The sequence below is a fragment of the Cydia fagiglandana genome, chromosome 13, assembly GCF_963556715.1.
Source record: "Cydia fagiglandana chromosome 13, ilCydFagi1.1, whole genome shotgun sequence".
NCBI classification, from domain to species: domain Eukaryota; kingdom Metazoa; phylum Arthropoda; class Insecta; order Lepidoptera; family Tortricidae; genus Cydia; species Cydia fagiglandana.
The window spans coordinates 18,583,270-18,600,535 of record NC_085944.1 but is presented as its reverse complement, the minus strand read 5'-3'; the positions used below and the strand labels follow the sequence as shown (position 1 = coordinate 18,600,535).

Genomic DNA, 17,266 nt, shown 5'->3' with positions numbered 1-17,266 from the left:
TGATCCGATCAAGAAGAAGACTAATATTATAAATGTCAAAGTTTGTATGTTTGGAACTTTGATTTATTTATTTACTAGCTACCCGCCCCGGCTTCGCACGGGCTACACAAAACATTAACAAGTTATCCACCTAAACCTTCCTCAAGAATCACTCTATTGATAGATGAAAACCGCATGAAAATCCGTTCAGTAGTGTTTGAGGCCATCGCGAACATACATACACACAGACAGACGCGGCGAGGGACTTTTTTTTATAAATAACTAGTGATTTAATTGTATGGCATGTTTTTTTTACAAAATAGGCAATTACTATTGATTATCCTTCTCGCTAATACCTACGTCTGAAAAAATAGTGTCCAAATGAAAGGATATTATGAGCTTAATTTTCAAAAGAAAAATACAGTAAAAATATATTTATATTATACATATCTATATATTGTTTTTGCTCTATTTTGCCAGTCCACTTCCCCTGATTCATATAAATACTACATAAGAGTCAGCTGTACAAAGAGAGAAAAATACAAAGACAGTTTGGAAGCACTTTTTTATTTATTACAAGTCTTCTTTGGCAATTAAATGGTTACCTCTATTATTAAAATTGTTATTCCCTAGCGGACACAGATGGGAATATGTAGGCAGGTAGAAAGTTACATACATTCGTAAGAATCAGCACAAAACAGATAGATACAGAAATCAACCTACATACAAAGCGCGCTCGAGCAACGCACACATAGACACTGCTCACGGACACGATATCTCGGACCAGTTGGGACCAGTGCGAGCGCGAGTGCCATCCGCTTGAGACACGCGTCTGTGAACTTTTTTGTGCAATAATGGAGAAATAAAACAAAAAGTTATTATAACTGTACAGTGGACGGTTGTTTAAATTCAACATTAAACGGTGAATTGTCGTTTTTTAAGCTACCAGTGGTTTCAGAGAGAATGCGTATGCGAATTTATTACATTGTACATGAGAATGCGAATTTATTACACTTAAAAATATAATAATCGTGTATTTCGCCAATCTCGGAATCATCGCAAGATATTTTCTGTGGCAAATTTGTAATATAAAAATGAAATTAAAATTAAAATACCTATTTGAGTTATTAATGTTATTATTAATTTATATTTCCATTCTTCCCGTTTCATCCTCAACAATAAATCAAACAACTAAATACGAGATACGATACGATAGATACGAGTGCCACTACCACGATAGTTTTTTGTGCATAAGTCATAGTTCGCAGCAATCGCAACCCTAGAGCGACCGCCGAGCGTAGGGCGTAGGTATGAAAAGTAAAGTACATACATGTGATTGACTTCTGTACTTATCTATTTTGTGGAATCAGTCTCATCCTCCTTTATGTATGGCCGCGCTCACGTGGGGTGGAGACAAATAGGAATACACCATTAATTTGGCTTGAAATCAGATAGAGAAGCTATAGTTCGTTTTTTTAGCATTACAAATAAGGTAAACAATCTTGATGTGTCTTTTAATTGAAAAACACATTTTAAATAAGTTACGACAAATATATATGTGACAATTATAGATCTAATACGATTATTTATATTCTTCTGCTTTCATAAGTAATAGTTACTGATTTTTAAAAAGCGTGTTTCAATTAAAAGACATGTCAAGATCGCTTACCTTCTTTCAAGTTCTTTCTAATGCTAAAAAAAAACAATTATAGCCCCGGAAAATGGTCAACGATTGTGACCTCCAACAATGAACAGCTGCCAGACCCACGGATCTAGTAATAAGCATAACACAGCACACTAACAAGACAGATTTCATTACTCTTGAAATCGATGACCATTTTGCAGAATTAGCTCTAAGTCTAAAGGTGCTTCCACACCGCAGTTTACTTTTGTGGAGCAACTGTGGAGAAACGCTGTGCAACAGTAGGTAAGTTAACTAAGAAAACGTTCATAAGTGCTTGTTACTATGCCTACATGAATAAAGTATTTTTGACTTTGAATTTGAATGTTATGTGGATGTTGAAGTGTTGTGAGGTGTGGATGCACCTTCAGACGCCCATCAAGGTCCAAAATCTTTCATTAAGGCGAAAGTCTTTCATAAACCCAACCATCTTCGCCTTCATGAAGTAGTTTCCCATCCGGAGTTTCCCCGTCTTCTGGTCTTCTGAACCGTATCCTGTCAGAAAGACGATTGGATTGAGCTTGCCAGAACTCTACAGCGCTCGGCCGTATTATGTATCCTCCCCTGGAACAAAAATTGCCAAATATTACAACAATATTATTATTTTAATTTTTCCGACTTAAACTGACGTTTGTAGGCGAGTAAATAGGGAATATTACGCGAAATTCTGCGTAGGGGGCGCCAATACTACAATCTAGGGGTATATCGCGAAACAAGAAAATCAAAATTTGCATTGATGCTCAACTCAACTGGACGATACTTGAAACCTTCTCCGGATTCTTTAGGTAACTTGTTTAAGATCTGTGTTCGCCTAGTTTACCTACCAGTAACTCGGTTTCGGTACCTCTTTTTCAACTAGTAATTTATCTCTCAACTCGCTCTGTAGTTCGCCTAATGATGTCTTCGATTCAATTGGAATACTCTGCGAGCTAGCCCATACAGCTACTTGAATATTGATGCTCAACTCAACTGGACGATACTTGAATCCTTCTCTGAATTTTTCTTTGGGTAACTTGTTTAAGATCTGTTTTTAGTTTACCTACCAATAACTCGGTTTCGACACCTTCTCAGCCAGGAACTTATCTCACAATCTAGGGGTCTATCGCGGAACAAGAAAATCTAAATTTGCATTGATGCTCAACTCAACTGGACGATACTTGAATCTTTCTCTGGATTATTCTTTGGGTAACTTGTTTAAGATATGTGTTTGTCTAGTTTACCTACCAGTAACTTGGTTTCGGCATCTCCTTCTCAGCCAGGAATTTATCTTTCAACTCGCTCTGTCGCTCCCCTAATAAGGTTTTTGATTCAATCGGAATACTCTGCGAGCTAGCCCATACAGTTACTTGAGTATTGATGCTCAACTCAACTGGACGATGCTTGAATCCTTCTCTGGATTCTTCTTTGGGTAACTTGTTTAAGATCTGTTTTTAGTTTACCTACCAATAACTCGGTTTTGACACCTCCTTCTCAGCCAGGAACTTATCTCTCAACTCGCTCTGTCGCTCGCCTAATAATGTCTTCGATTCAATCGGAATACTCTGCGAGCTAGCCCATACAGCCGCTTGAGCGTCAACTGGACGAGATTTGAATGCTACTGTGGATTCTTCTTCGGGTAACTTCTCTGCTTGTCCTTCGATTCTGACGGATCGGTCGCAGGCAGCCCAGTAGAATGTGGCCGCGACGTTGGGGTTTTTATCCTGAAATGTATTAGTAAATATTTACGAAACCTTATTAGTAAATATTTACATTGCACTACAAAAGCTATACAAACAGAAACAGGTGTACATAATGTACATTGTAAATAAGGTAACAACAAGCAGGCTTAATGCTATATGCTATCTCTTCCGGAAAACCAGGGTAGCCCTAGCAGCAGATAAAAAACAAAGGAGACGAATACGCTTCATCATTTTAGTCTAAAAACGATGGTTACATATCGTGCGATATGATAGCCTATTCCTCAAAAAAACGTAAAGACTCATACTCGAAAACAAGGCAGAGATAGAAGTAGAAAATTTTGGTTAAGTCATGTTGCTAAATGTGTATGTGGTAAATAATTCAGTTCTAAAAGCACCAACAAACGGGCATACCTGACCGTGACCGTTATGCCCGTTTTGGTCCGGTCAGCTTATCTCTTTCTCGCTTTCACTTATAGCTGCGTCTTTAACGGACGTACATCAAACCACCTTACACTCGACCGAACAGGCCTCGGACGGTACCATGATCACGGTCCGGTACTCCCGTCTGTTAATGCTTAAATGGTTAACAATGTTAAAAGCTGTAACAGACTACCGCAACGCACCGCGACCTTGGTGCCGTTGCGGTGCACATATCGAGTGTTTAAGGTGGTTGCTGTAGGTGTGTTACGGACGCATCTGTAAGTTAGAGCGAGAAAGTGATATTTTGACCGCATCAAGTTTGCGGTGCGGTAGTCTGTTATTACGGCTTTAAAGGACAATTCATTACTAGACTAATAAAGCATACCATTTCTTTAGACTTTCTGCTGCTGTAGTCAGTAAAGAACTTGAAACCATCTTTACTGAAGCTAGTGCATATGACATATCTGGCAGATGGATATCCTTCCCTGCGAAAAAAATAAACAAATTAATTTAAATCAGGAACCTTTTGCTAGAATCCCTTGCAACCACTATATCTACGGCGCGATTCGGGATATGAAATAGAGATGCACTAGATAAGATATAGTAAAGATATGTGACGTTCCACGGCAAAAGGTACCATTGCCCCGACTGAATATTGGAGCGGCGTTAATAATGAGCGTAAGCGCCAGCCGCCATAAGGTACCTTTTTCCGTGGAACGTCACATATCTTTACTATTTCATATCTAGTGAATGTCTAACGGCGCGATATCTTAAAGTTCGAATCGCGCCGCTACTCTTAATTTTTTTAGGAATGCTAGGTTAAATATGTAGATGTAAAAGACCAGCCAGCGGTAACAGGTGAGAAAAAAAAATCTCCGTTGTTATCACAGGTAACAGCTTGTAACCTAACTTGCAACTAGTGGAAATAAGCCAAATATATTAGTGAGTTAATCACAAAGTTTCTCAGCTAAGGCATAACATATACTAATCTATGGCTAAGGCTATCATACTATACTATATTGAACAGTCACCCTATACATGAGACAACAGCGCCCTCTTGACAATGATCATACATTACTGATCAGGGTTTAGATGCATATACAGCCCAGTACCCATAGTACAAGCTTTGCTCAGTTTGGCACTAAGTTATTGGTCTGAGTAAAAAATGTTGCCAATGTTTATTTAAATTATTTAAATGTTATACTAACTGTGACGCCGTGGCAAGGCACATGGCACCAGGGAAAAGAACATCTTTAGCAGCACACACTTCATCATACCAAGCCTTGAATTGCCCGATCGGCTCTTTAGATACTAAGTCCTTTTCGAGGAAAGCTTCATCTTTACTCCTACATTGCTTCCGCAGACCTAAAAAAAAGTATTTTATATGTCATAAATGGATGGAATTTAAGAATGTCATTACTTGAAGTGAATTCTTGGGTATTGGTAATACTAAAATATGGGGGCCTACTTGAGTAAAGCAATTCTACATTGCTTTACTTCAAGGCCTCCATATTTTTAAGTATGTGTGTTGTTTACCTGATATGTCAACTTCCATCTTACTCTGATACCGGTATTGAGTCACTAGTGATAGAAATTGTCTTTTAAGTTTCATGTGAAATCTAGAAGTGTGCACATTTCATGAATTTGTAAATAACTTTTATAAGGGTAAATAACTTATCATCAAAAGGTTAACAAGGTGTACCTATGCTAACTAAAATTGTTTCTGGTTTGGGAATCTTACATAATAATAGAATAGAAGTTCAATTTATAAGTTTACATTACACCAAGCGTACACAAAATAAAAGTTATCAAATCTGTCAATGTCAATTTTCATGTGTTGATATTATTCAATCTGTTTAAGATACTGGTAGAAACGTTAATTCTTGTGAGAAACTGTGAGAAAGTTATGGCAACACAGCACAGGGCAGCTGTCAAGTGTCAAATCGTTCAAAATTACCACGAACCACGAATGCCGATTCGTGTTGTTGCGTCGTATTAATAAAAAGTTTCTCTGAAAGTTGTGTTAATTTTGGAATAAGCAATCTAATATAACCGAATCAACAATGGAGTCAGAAGTAGTAAAGGAGAAAATACACACAGAACCAATGCTGAACGACCCGAAATACATAACCTTACTTAGCTTGATTGTGCTTATTTTTACACTTGGTAAGTAGACTATTTACAGTTAATTGACCTCTATAAAATTGCAGAACTATTTTTTCACGATTTCTGCTATTTCCAACTAGTTGGATTTAGCTATTTTACGTCATTGATGACCGCTATGGATGTTTTATGGTTTTCCTCAATGATTATTGTTTATTCTGACCAAGAAAATAGGTATTTTAAGGTAGTAAATTAACCACGTGGTTTAAGTACTAGCTTACAGCCTAAAATGGATGCCCATGCTTTTAAAACTTAGCCTATATGAGATTATATTTTATTATAAGTACAATGATAAGATACCTAGTTGGTGTTGTTAATGTTATTCTTCATACATATTTGTAAACAGATATGAATTATTATCTTGAAGTCAATGTTACCATAACATGAAGCTAAACAAGGTTATTAATAAACATGAGATTAATGTGTTATGGCCAAATATAACAAAGAAACTGCACAATATACATTATTGACAAGCTAGATATCTCACAACATATTTTGATTCAAACATGAATTTTGAGAAATTTGTTTTAAACCCAGAGAGGGTTTCTATTTTAAGGTCTGCTTTTACTAGATACCCTTAAATTAATAATATTTTGGCAAATAATTCATTTTTGGTAAGTACAAGCTTTTATTGCTGACTGTATGTTACATTATTTTTAATATATTTCAGTATTCTGGTGGTTATTCTCCCGCCGTCGCCACCAGAGGCGCTCGGTGCTGCTCACAGGGCTCTCGGACTCTGGCAAGACCCTGCTTTTTGTCCGACTGGCCTACTCGCAGTACCGTCAGACTTTCACATCTATGAAGGAGAATGTGGAAGATTATGCTGTTGGTAATGTAAGTATAATTACCTTATAGACCGCAAGCCAGGAACTTTTCCTTGACCAAAAGCATCCCATGGGAAAACTCGTAAAGTGGTTAAGGGTGATGTGTAATGAACCCTTGTGAGCATCAGCTGCTGCTCCGTTACAGGTTTGAGAAACTGCAGCCCTCCAAACACTTAAAGAAACAGGCCAAGTGCGAGTCTGACTCGCGCACGAGGGGCTCCGTACCATTATGCAGAAAACGACAATAAAATCATGTTTGTTGTATGGGAGCCCCACTTAAATATTTATTTTATTCTGTTTTCAGTATTTGTTGTTATAGCGGCATCAAAAATACATCATCTCTGAAAATTTCAAGTGCCTAGCTATAACGGTTCATAAGATACAGGCTGGTGACAGACAGACGGACAGCGGAGTCTTAATAATAGGGTCCCATTTTTACCCTTTGGGTACGGAGCCCTAAAAATGTTGTCATCGCCTACCAATTGAAACTTTGTTAGATGATAACCCGGGATGCAAAGAATAATTTAGATTATATGTTGTTGTTATCCTAAGGCACCCCAGAGGTGCAAAGGGCCTTCACAAGCTCGCGCCACGCCTTCCTATCTTCAGCGACCGCTCTGGCCTCACTCCAGCTCAACCCGACCGCCGCCGCCGAGATTATATATTTGATTAAAATTTTTATTTTGTATCTTTTCCAGAAAACCTTAAAGCTAGTCGACTTGCCTGGGCAAGAGAGGCTGCGGAACAAGTTCTTCGACCAGTACAAGAGCAGCGCCAAAGGCATTGTCTATGTCATAGACTCGGAGACAGTGCAGAAGGAGATCAGAGATGTTGCCGAGTGAGTGTTACTACAAAACATATTTTATGATTAATTCATCATAATAACAATGATTAGAAAATCATGGAAAAAGGAATGTTATGAAGTAGCAAATTTAACAGCTAAAGCAGATGGCGCTGTACGGCGCTTTATGTTGTGTACCTACGAACGTGATTTTCAAATGCGGTTTTCAATTTATTAGGAGTAATATACTTAGCATAATGCCGTTTCATAGAGAATCACTTTTTTTCAAGCCAGGCAATATGTGGCATCATAGGCGATGTTGAGCAAGTGTAGATTAGCCATACTTAATATTATAAATTCGAAAGTGTGTCTGTCTTTCTGTTACCGCTGTCGTCCGTGTCTTAAACCGCTGATCCGATGTAGTTTAAATTCGGCATAGAGATAGTTTGACTCCCGGGGAAGGACATAGGATAGTTTTTATGTCGGAAGTCATTCCTTAGGAGGGTGAAAACAGGCGTGAAAATGATAAAATGTATTGCCTGTTAATTGGTGTAAGCATTTAAGAATATTCTTCTTCTTCCTGGCGTTATCCCGGCATTTTGCCACGGCTCATGGGAGCCTGGGGTCCGCTTGACAACTAAAGCATATTATGCTCAAAATTATTGCCATTAGATTTTATCCAGGCACTATACTGACTCTTAACTACTAGAATTAATTCCACACACCGAAAGTTGCAGGTAAAAGCTAGTTATTTATATTTTGTCTATCTTCTTTAGAGACTCACTTCTAAAATAATATATGCTTTATCATTTCTGTTCAGGTATTTGTACACCATCCTCTCCGACCCTACAGTGCAGAGCAACTCGCCTCCAGTGCTCATTCTGTGCAACAAGCAGGACTTACCTCTGGCCAAAGGCAGTCAGGTGATAAAGGGCTTGTTGGAGAAGGAACTGTGAGTATTATTTCATGTAATTCAAGCAGTGGGGAGACACTCCTGACTTCGGGCAAACTCGGCTCTGTTTGGCTGAGCTTTGCTCCGAGCAATTATTAGGTTTGACACAACTTGACGTCCCTTTGCGTACACGACCACAGATAAGATAATTACTTGAATTTTGACAACCCTAAATAAATAGTCGAAAAGGATAGTGCCATGTGTGTGAAAGGGATATCACGATTCTACCCTAAATCGCTGTCAAGCTTCGGTTTTGTAGGAAGTGTCGTTGCTGTACGGTATTATTACTTATTCTGTGATATAAGCAAGATTTTTAGGGCTATTTTAGGGAAAAGTAAGTACCATTTAGATATTTTTTCTACTCAGCTGGCCTAGCCAAGGTGACAATCGCTATCGCTACGACAAGGAAACGCTTTGTTTCTCTCTATCACTTTTCCATATTAGTGCGACAGTGACAAATGGGATTCGATCGCTACGTAGCGTAATCGATTGGCATGTTGGCTACGCGGCCTCTATCGAGGACTAACGATTTAAAAAAGAAGTGTCCGATTAAATTGTCAGTCTTTTGAAACATTTTGACATACATGTTATATGTATGTACCGTTACAAAACTGACACCCCGAAACTTGTATGAAAAACTGGGGACACTTTTTTGTCATCAACAGTCGTCTTGATTCTGACACGAATTAACCCAAAAGTTATTAATTTTTCACACTTTTTTTCTGTTAACCCCTTTTCTCAGTTGATCCTTAAATAAAATTAAATTGAAAATTGAATTCAACATGAGAATGTAACTTAGATTACCTACATGGGCGCGGCTTTTACACTGTGTATGGCATTATACACCGTGTTTTTAAATATTAACATGCAAATCATAACTTAATAGCATTCCGTAAGTAGTCGATAGCGTCGCTCGTGAGGTGAGGTCTTTGAAATCCATGGGTGACCCGTCATACTTGGTTATGGGGCATTCGAAAGCATGTGGTTCACGGGTTGTTTAGGGCCTCTGCAGTCGCATTTCTCAGAGTCAGTCCAGCGCCAATTTTTAGGGTTCCGTACCCAAAGGGTAAAACGGGACCCTATTACTAAGACTTCGCTGTCCATCCGTCCGTCCGTCCGTCCGTCTGTCACCAGGCTGTATCTCACGAACCGTGATAGCTAGACAGTTGAAATTTTCACAGATGTTGCCGCTATAACAACAAATACTAAAAACAATAAAATAAAGATTTAAATGGGGCTCCCATACAACAAACGTGATTTTTGACCAAAGTTAAGCAACGTCGGGAGTGGTCAGTACTTGGATGGGTGACCGTTTTTTCTTTGCTTTTTTTTGTTTTTTTTTTGCATTATGGTACGGAACCCTTCGTGCGCGAGTCCGACTCGCACTTGCCCGGTTTTTTTACACAGGTAAACGCAATGACCTATTCCGGTTCTTATACGGTTTAAGGAACACCAGATACGACGCCTTAGTAGCATTGTCCCCTAAGGGGTCATCCATTAATTACATCACACGTTTAGGGGGAGGGAGGGGGTCAAGAAAATGTGACATATTGTGACATGGGGGAGGGGGGAGACACAAATTTTGTGACGTCACTTTAACTTCATCAGTAACCGAAAATTTATTTAAATTATTTTATTCACTGTACATTTAAATAACAAGTTTTTAAAACGATAATCGTTTTTATTCGTTTAATTTTCTTTCCTAAGCAGTTTTGGGTTATACAATTACTAATATTTATATCGCCAAAAATATTTTGATAAAATATTAATAATACTTAGGTACTTACTTAATTCGATTTGGCGATTTCGTAGAAAAAATGTGACGTCACACTAGGGGGGAGGGGTTTGCCAAATGTGACCAAGTGTGACAAGGAGGGGGGAGGGGTCAAAAAACCTAGAAATTCGTGTGACGTAATTAATGGATGACCCCTAATATGTGTATATTGTCCACAGCAACCTAGTCCGGGTGACCAAATCCAACCAGCTGCAGTCCGTGGACCCGTCTGCGCCGAACAGCGCCTACCTCGGCAAGCCGGGGAAACCGTTCGAGTTCTCACAACTTAGCAGCAAACTCGAGGTAATATGTGACGTCCTACGGGTAAAGGTACCTTATGGCGGTTGGCACTTACGCTATTATTAAAGCCGCTCCAATATTATTGCGGCGCTATGCGACGTAAGCGCCGGCTGCCATAAGGTACCTTTTTCTGTGGAACGTCACATATTTATTAGTTACCTAATTGCTCCTAACATGGCAACTTCTAAATTCTAAGTTGCCGAAACTTGTATTTCATAAATTAAGCAACCAAAAAATATGGAAAAGTTTTAGCAACTTCGCCTCCCGAAAAAAAAATAACTGCATTCCGGTTGCCATAGGCTTTGCTTTGGGATTATACTGAGCAACTTTTACTATGGGACCAACCACGAAATCGCGAAAAAAAATTTACCCTTCCCCAGAAAATGGTCGAGCCAAAATACCTATATGAAACAGCCAAATTTTTTTTCGCGATTTCGGGGTTGGTTCCATAGTAAAAGTTGCTCAGTATAATCCCAAAACCTCCCTGGCAACGGGAATGCAGTTATTTTTAGCCACTCTGTATAATATATATCGTCTGAGTGCCCACAACACAAACCTTCTGGATCTTACTTCTGCTCTTTCTTGCTGCTGAGACGACACGGGGGAGGGGCCAAACGACCGAGTGAGATGCACTTATGGAAATTTCATTAGGAGTAGCAGAGAAAACAGTATTATTGCTTGTCCTTGTCACTCACACTTTTTGTTTGTTCCCCACCAAACATTTTGTATGGTTTATGGTGGGCAACAAATAACCCGACCGAATTACGTAGATTGTTTTTGGTATGTTGTCAGGAGTGTTAAAACGTGTTTTTAATATTGTCGCTTTGCGTATGTTTTGTCCCTCACGGAGGCACGCGTGTAGCTTACCTATATAATACTAGGTCTATGCTTCTCAATTTGTGTAAGAATGTCATATAATATAATTTTATAGCACCAGCGACGCTCTCAGCTGTAGCATAGCAGTCGCTGTAGCCGAAAACGGCTAGGAGGAGATGATGATAATATAATATACTCTTTCGCAGGTGGTGGAGGGTTCAGCCAACGCGGACGACGACGATGCGCCCACGCAGATGATCGCGCTGCAAGAATGGATCTCCAAACTTTAGGATACACCTATTTGTATACGGACTGTGTAATAAACAGACATCGTTTTTATAGCATTTTCGGTACAGCGGAGCAGCGGATTTATCTATACTAATACCGTTAACACCACTCCGCTGCACCAAAAATGCTATAAAATTTACTATTTCTGGTAATTAATGATAATATCCCGAGCAACACTACCTAACGATCTCTAACCACAATATTGTAGGTAAACAACTTTAAGTGAAGCCCCTCTTGCATAAATTGAAAAGACCATTCTGGCCTAGTGGTAGTGACCCTGCCTGTGAAGCCGATGGTCCTGTGTTTCGAATCCCGGTAAGGGCATTTTGTGTGAAGAACACAATATTTGTTCCTGAGTCATGGGTGTTTGCTATGTATATAAGTATGTATTTATCTATATAAATACAGTGGAACCTGGATAATTGCAATCTCAAGGGACCGGCCAGTTTTTGTCAATTAACCAGGTTTTTCATTTAAGCAGGTCGGGTCAATTAACGAGGTTCAAAAAATCGTTGTGTCAATTATAGAGGTTTTCATTAATAAAGGTTGCGTTCTGACAAATTTCTTTTATGGAGGTGCAAATAACCATTTAAAGTAGATTTACACGCTTACGTTTTGGGTTTTTGGTCTACGAGTATATATTGCTTCTGTCTATACTTGCACTTTTACACTAGGTACATTAATTATCACTTTATTTTCTTATCGTTTGGGTTTAAAAAATTCCCTTGAATTGTAGAGAAAGTTTTATTAGAATGTAAAAAGCATACTTTGTTTTTTTTTTTATCAAAACTATTTCACCTACTACAGGCTGTGATAGATACCCAATAAATAAATTGAATTCTGGATGGAGATATAAATAAAATTATTATTGCTATTAAAATATTGTTTCTGCTGTCTACAAAGAACTACATTATTACAGAGGTAATAAGTAAGACTCGTTTCGATAATAGAGGTAAAAACAAGAGCAAAAATAACGGATTTTTTTAGCACAGTGTCAATTATAGAGGTCTTAAGTTGCGATGTGGTCAATTACAGAGGCAAAATTACGAAAAGCACTAAAATCTAAATTGCAATTATAGAGGTTCCAAAATTTCAATTATAGAGGCCTTTTGGTCTCAAGGGACCGGGACCGGACTTTTGGTTGCAATTATTGAGGTTTTCCATTTATCCAGGTGCCAATTAACCAGGTTTCACTGTATGTATTGTCGCCTAGCACCCATAGTACTTTGCTTAGTTTGGGGCTAAGTTCATCTATGTAAGACGTTTAAGATGTCCCCAATACGTGTAGTTTATGTACAAAAAATATCTTTCAGCTTCATTAGCATTTTAATGTCTATTAATTTACACATTTTATATTTAATCCTCATGAAAAATAAACTATAAACGGAAAGAATTAATCATACTTAGCATTAGTCTGCCAACCTTACGTTAAATTACATATTTTAATATGAAATACCTACTCACACTAAACTGCAAGAAGGAATAAGGGAAAAGTTTTTTTATCTATAACGATATTTATGTATAGGTATTGCTCGGGACGGCATACAGTTATGACTTTGTTATAAGTGAAAAAGGCTATTTGAATGTAGAGGGCAGCACAGGAGCCCTTGTTTAAGTGTCAAAGTCAAGTTTAAGTCTCAGATTTAAGCCACTAGATGGCGAACTCGAACGGCGCGGTCCCTATTGATTCGGTTAAATTATGTTCTAATGTATGGGCAAGAAAAACTAATTATAGCCAGCATTCTATGAATGTAGTATGATACCTTTGTGTATGGTGCTTTACGCACACTAGCGTCCCTCCCCCTCCCCCTGACGCAACCCCCCCTTTTAGCATGAAATATGTCCCGGTTTACGGTTTTTTTTTATTTTTGAGAAAAGTATTAGAGTTAGGAAATAAGTTTCAAGGTAAGAAATAATCCTTAATAAATTTTAAACAAAAAAGGTTATATGCAACTTTTTAGTAAGACTCACCATATTCATGTATTAACTTGTTGAAGTTCATTATAAGTTAGTATGTGATAGTACTGAAAAAAATTTTATACGGAAAATAAGCTTGCAAGGTTATTGTCCTGTATGATTTCTTTTAGTACTATCACGTACTATATTGATCTTCTGCAAGTTTTTCAACGGTTAAATTTTGTCGAAGTTCATCTAGCCATAGCATGAATATGGTGCGTCGTATCAAAAAAATGAATATAACCTTTTTTGTTTAGAATTTGATAGGGAATATTTCTTTCATTGACACTTTTTTCCTATATTCTATACTTTCCCCAAAAAACAAAAAAAAGCACCATACCCAAAGGTATCATACTACATTCATAGAATGCTGGCTATAATTAGTTTTTCAAAAAACACATTTTGACCGAATTATATATTAAAAGCGCTAAGACAACAATGAATGGTTTCCAAAAGTATTTTTGTACTTAGATGGTTTTATGTGAGATATTGTTGAGTGGGTGGTTGAATGTAATGTTGTCTGCTATTAATGCATTTATTCGGAACATATTGTCGAGCAAAATTTTTAATAAAGCTTGCTTAAATATTTTGGTATTTTAATTTATTGATTCCCATTTGTTAGACCCCTTTTAAGCCTGGTTGTAATACATGTTTTTTTTAGGGTTCCGTACCCAAAGGGTAAAACGGGACCCTATTACTAAGACTTCGCTGTCCGTCCGTCCGTCCGTCCGTCCGTCTGTCTGTCACCAGGCTGTAACTCACGAACCATGATAGCTAGACAGTTGAAATTTTCACAGATGATGTATTTCTGTTGCCGTTATAACAACAAATACTAAAAACAGAATAAAATAAAGATTTAAGTGGGGCTCCCATACAGCAAACGTGATTTTTGACCAAAGTTAAGCAACGTCGGGCGTGGTCAGTACTTGGACGGGTGACCGTTTTCTTTTTGCATTTTTTTCCGTTTTTTTTTTTGCTTTATGGTACGGAACCCTTCGTGCGCGACTCCGACTCGCACTTGCCCGGTTTTTTTCTAAAAATGTCGTGCATTGGCAAGCTAAGCAAATAAACCATGGAAGGTTGGTGTACATATTACATACTACATATTTTTGTGCAACAGGTATAATCGACGTCAAAGATATGTATAGACTTGCACCTTACTCATTTGTAATAAAATAAGGCGAACAAAGCCCGTGAATTTTTAGACCTATACTTACCTACCTATTTTACGTTTTCTGTGTAGGTAGAGGTAAAGTGACACCTTACCCTAGTAGCATTTTCGTTGGGGCCCACGGTGCCAACGGTAGGGAAAACGTTGGGACGAGGTTCGTTCCGTAGCCAACATTAATTTTGTATTGGCCCACCATCGCATTTACCAACATTCGCTGTGGCACAGATGCCCAACAATGGGCCTTTGTGTATTTTGGTATCGTTGTCGTCGAATTATTTAAAGAATTAAAAATACTTACGCTTCCAAGTGTATATGTCCTCACCGCGTGCAAGTATATAAGGGCAAATTTACACAATTATGTCTCCTCTACTCCCAGAGAAAGAAACACTCGACGGAGACCCCTCTTAATTGTCCCGCAATGTAAACTAGCAAAATCTAGAAAGTCACTCGCTGTTGTTGGGGCAAAATTGTACAACTCGCTTCCTACCGAAATAGTTGAATCATGCGATACAACATTCGATAAAAAACTCAAAACACTTTTAACTGAACTGGCGTGTTATACTGTTGACGACTTTGTCAGTAGGGCAGCCATCCCAACCACATAAAAAAAAAAATGTAAAATGTATATAAATTAATAATTAGCAATAATTTAATGTAATTTAATTATTTATACTATTGTAAAATGACCTGTAAAATACTAAATTTTATTAATAAATATCTGAATCTGAATCTGAATCTGAATCTGTTGGCTAATCAACGATATCATCCGATGGCCCAATGACGACAAATATCGCATTTACCAACATTGGCTGTAGCATTGATGCCCAACAACGGGCCTTTGTTTATTTTGGTAACGTTGGCTAATCAACAATATCATCCGATGGCCCAATGATGACAAATATCGCATTTACCAACATTGGCAGTGGCAGTGATGCCCAACAATGGGCCTTTGTGTATTTTGCTACCGTTCGCTAAACAACGATAACATTCGTTGGCCCAGTGGTGACGAATATCGCATTTACCAACATTGGCTGTGGCACGGATGCCCAACAATGGGCCTTTGTGTATTTTGGTAACGTTGGCTAATCAACGATATCATCCGATGGCCCAATGACGATAAATATCGCATTTACCAACATTGGCAGTGGCACTGAAGCCCAACAATGGGCCTTTGTGTATTTTGGTAACGTTGGCTAATCAACGATATCATCCGATGGCCCAATGATGACAAATATCGCATTTACCAACATTGGCTGTGGCACTGATGCCCAACAATGGGCCTTTGTGTATTTTGGTAACGTTGGCTAATCAACGATATCATCCGATGGCCCAATGACGATAAATATCGCATTTACCAACATTGGCAGTGGCACTGAAGCCCAACAATGGGCCTTTGTGTATTTTGGTAACGTTGGCTAATCAACGATGTCATCCGATGGCCCAATGATGACATATATCGCATTTACCAACATTGGCTGTGGCACAGATGCCCAACAATGGGCCTGTGTTTATTTTGGTAACGTTGGCTAATCAACGATATCATCCCATGGCCCAATGACGACAAATATTGCATTTACCAACATTGGCTGCAGCATTGATGCCCAACAATGGGCCTTTGTGTATTTTGGTAACGTTGGATAATCAACGATATCATCCGATGGCCCATTGATGACAAATATCGCATTTACCAACATTGGCTGTGGCACTGATGCCCAACAATGGGCCTTTGTTTATTTTGGTAACGTTGGCTAATCAACGATATCATACGATGGCCCAATGACGACAAATATCGCATTTGCCAACATTGGCTGTAGCATTGATGCCCAACAATGGGCCTTTGTGTATTTTGCTACCGTTCGCTAAACAACGATAACATTCGTTGGCCCAATGGTGACGAATACCGCATTTACCAACATTGGCTGTGGCACGGATGCCCAACAATGGGCCTTTGTGTATTTTGGTAACGTTGGCTAGTCAACGATATCATCCGATGGCCCAATGATGACAAATATCGCATTTACCAACATTGGCTGTGGCACTGACGCCTAACAATGGGCCTTTGTGTATTTTGGTACCGGTGGCTAAACAACGATAACATTCGTTGGCCCAGTGAGCACAAATATCGCATTTACCAACATTGGCTGTGGCACTGAAGCCCAACAATGGGCCTTTGTGTATTTTAGTACTGTTGGCTAATCAACGATATCATTTGATGGCCCAGTGAGGACAAATATCGCATTTATAACTATAGCCGGTCAAGCAAGTTTGTCACTAGAAAAGGTCGCGAAATTCAAATTTTCTATGGGATGATAACCCTTCACGCCTACATTTTTTAGTCGCTCTTTTCTAATGACGGAAATGGCTTGACAGAGTATAACACCATAAACAAACAAATAAATATCACACGAGCATTTTAACAGAGGCCAGAGGCTGCGTGACGTCATCAAAATAGCTACCAGTTGAGTTTGCTTGTGGCGTC

The 17,266-nt window shown here is 38.6% G+C and overlaps 2 protein-coding genes across 4 annotated transcripts; one reads left to right on the top strand and one right to left on the bottom strand.

The window, feature by feature from the left end:
• Positions 1-1,937: 1,937 nt before the first annotated feature.
• LOC134669830 (pyridoxine/pyridoxamine 5'-phosphate oxidase-like) lies at positions 1,938-5,558 on the bottom strand. Of its 2 annotated transcripts, XM_063527451.1 has the most exons (6): positions 5,296-5,558; positions 4,968-5,124; positions 4,145-4,244; positions 3,124-3,360; positions 2,704-2,723; positions 1,938-2,224 (listed from the first exon to the last, which is right to left on the bottom strand). In XM_063527451.1, exons 1-6 carry the CDS (start codon positions 5,369-5,371, stop codon positions 2,059-2,061), a joined length of 756 nt encoding a protein of 251 aa, XP_063383521.1. In that variant the 5' UTR covers positions 5,372-5,558; the 3' UTR covers positions 1,938-2,058. The 2 variants fall into 2 exon arrangements, with proteins under 2 accessions (XP_063383521.1, XP_063383520.1); XM_063527450.1 differs by lacking the exon at positions 2,704-2,723 and having other exon boundaries at positions 3,104-3,360.
• Positions 5,559-5,702: 144 nt separating this feature from the next.
• On the top strand, positions 5,703-14,202 carry LOC134670413 (signal recognition particle receptor subunit beta). Of its 2 annotated transcripts, XR_010099053.1 has the most exons (7): positions 5,703-5,925; positions 6,593-6,759; positions 7,448-7,587; positions 8,351-8,482; positions 10,436-10,559; positions 11,579-12,025; positions 12,949-14,202. XR_010099053.1 is itself a non-coding variant. In XM_063528257.1 (6 exons), exons 1-6 carry the CDS (start codon positions 5,823-5,825, stop codon positions 11,660-11,662), a joined length of 750 nt encoding a protein of 249 aa, XP_063384327.1. In that variant the 5' UTR covers positions 5,703-5,822; the 3' UTR covers positions 11,663-14,202. The 2 variants fall into 2 exon arrangements, 1 of the variants encoding a protein (XP_063384327.1); XM_063528257.1 differs by having other exon boundaries at positions 11,579-14,202.
• Positions 14,203-17,266: the final 3,064 nt, after the last annotated feature.

Coding starts and splice junctions, on each gene's coding strand:
- LOC134669830 (XM_063527450.1), bottom strand. CDS start 5,371: ATGAAACTTAAAAGACAATTTCTATCACTAGTGACTCAATACCGGTAT. Junction 5,125..5,295: donor GATGGAAGTTGACATATCAG/GTAAACAACACA, acceptor ACTTTTTTTTAG/GTCTGCGGAAGCAATGTAGG. Junction 4,245..4,967: donor TGCCTTGCCACGGCGTCACA/GTTAGTATAACA, acceptor TTTTTTTCGCAG/GGAAGGATATCCATCTGCCA.
- LOC134670413 (XM_063528257.1), top strand. CDS start 5,823: ATGGAGTCAGAAGTAGTAAAGGAGAAAATACACACAGAACCAATGCTG. Junction 5,926..6,592: donor TGTGCTTATTTTTACACTTG/GTAAGTAGACTA, acceptor AATATATTTCAG/TATTCTGGTGGTTATTCTCC. Junction 7,588..8,350: donor GAGATCAGAGATGTTGCCGA/GTGAGTGTTACT, acceptor ATTTCTGTTCAG/GTATTTGTACACCATCCTCT.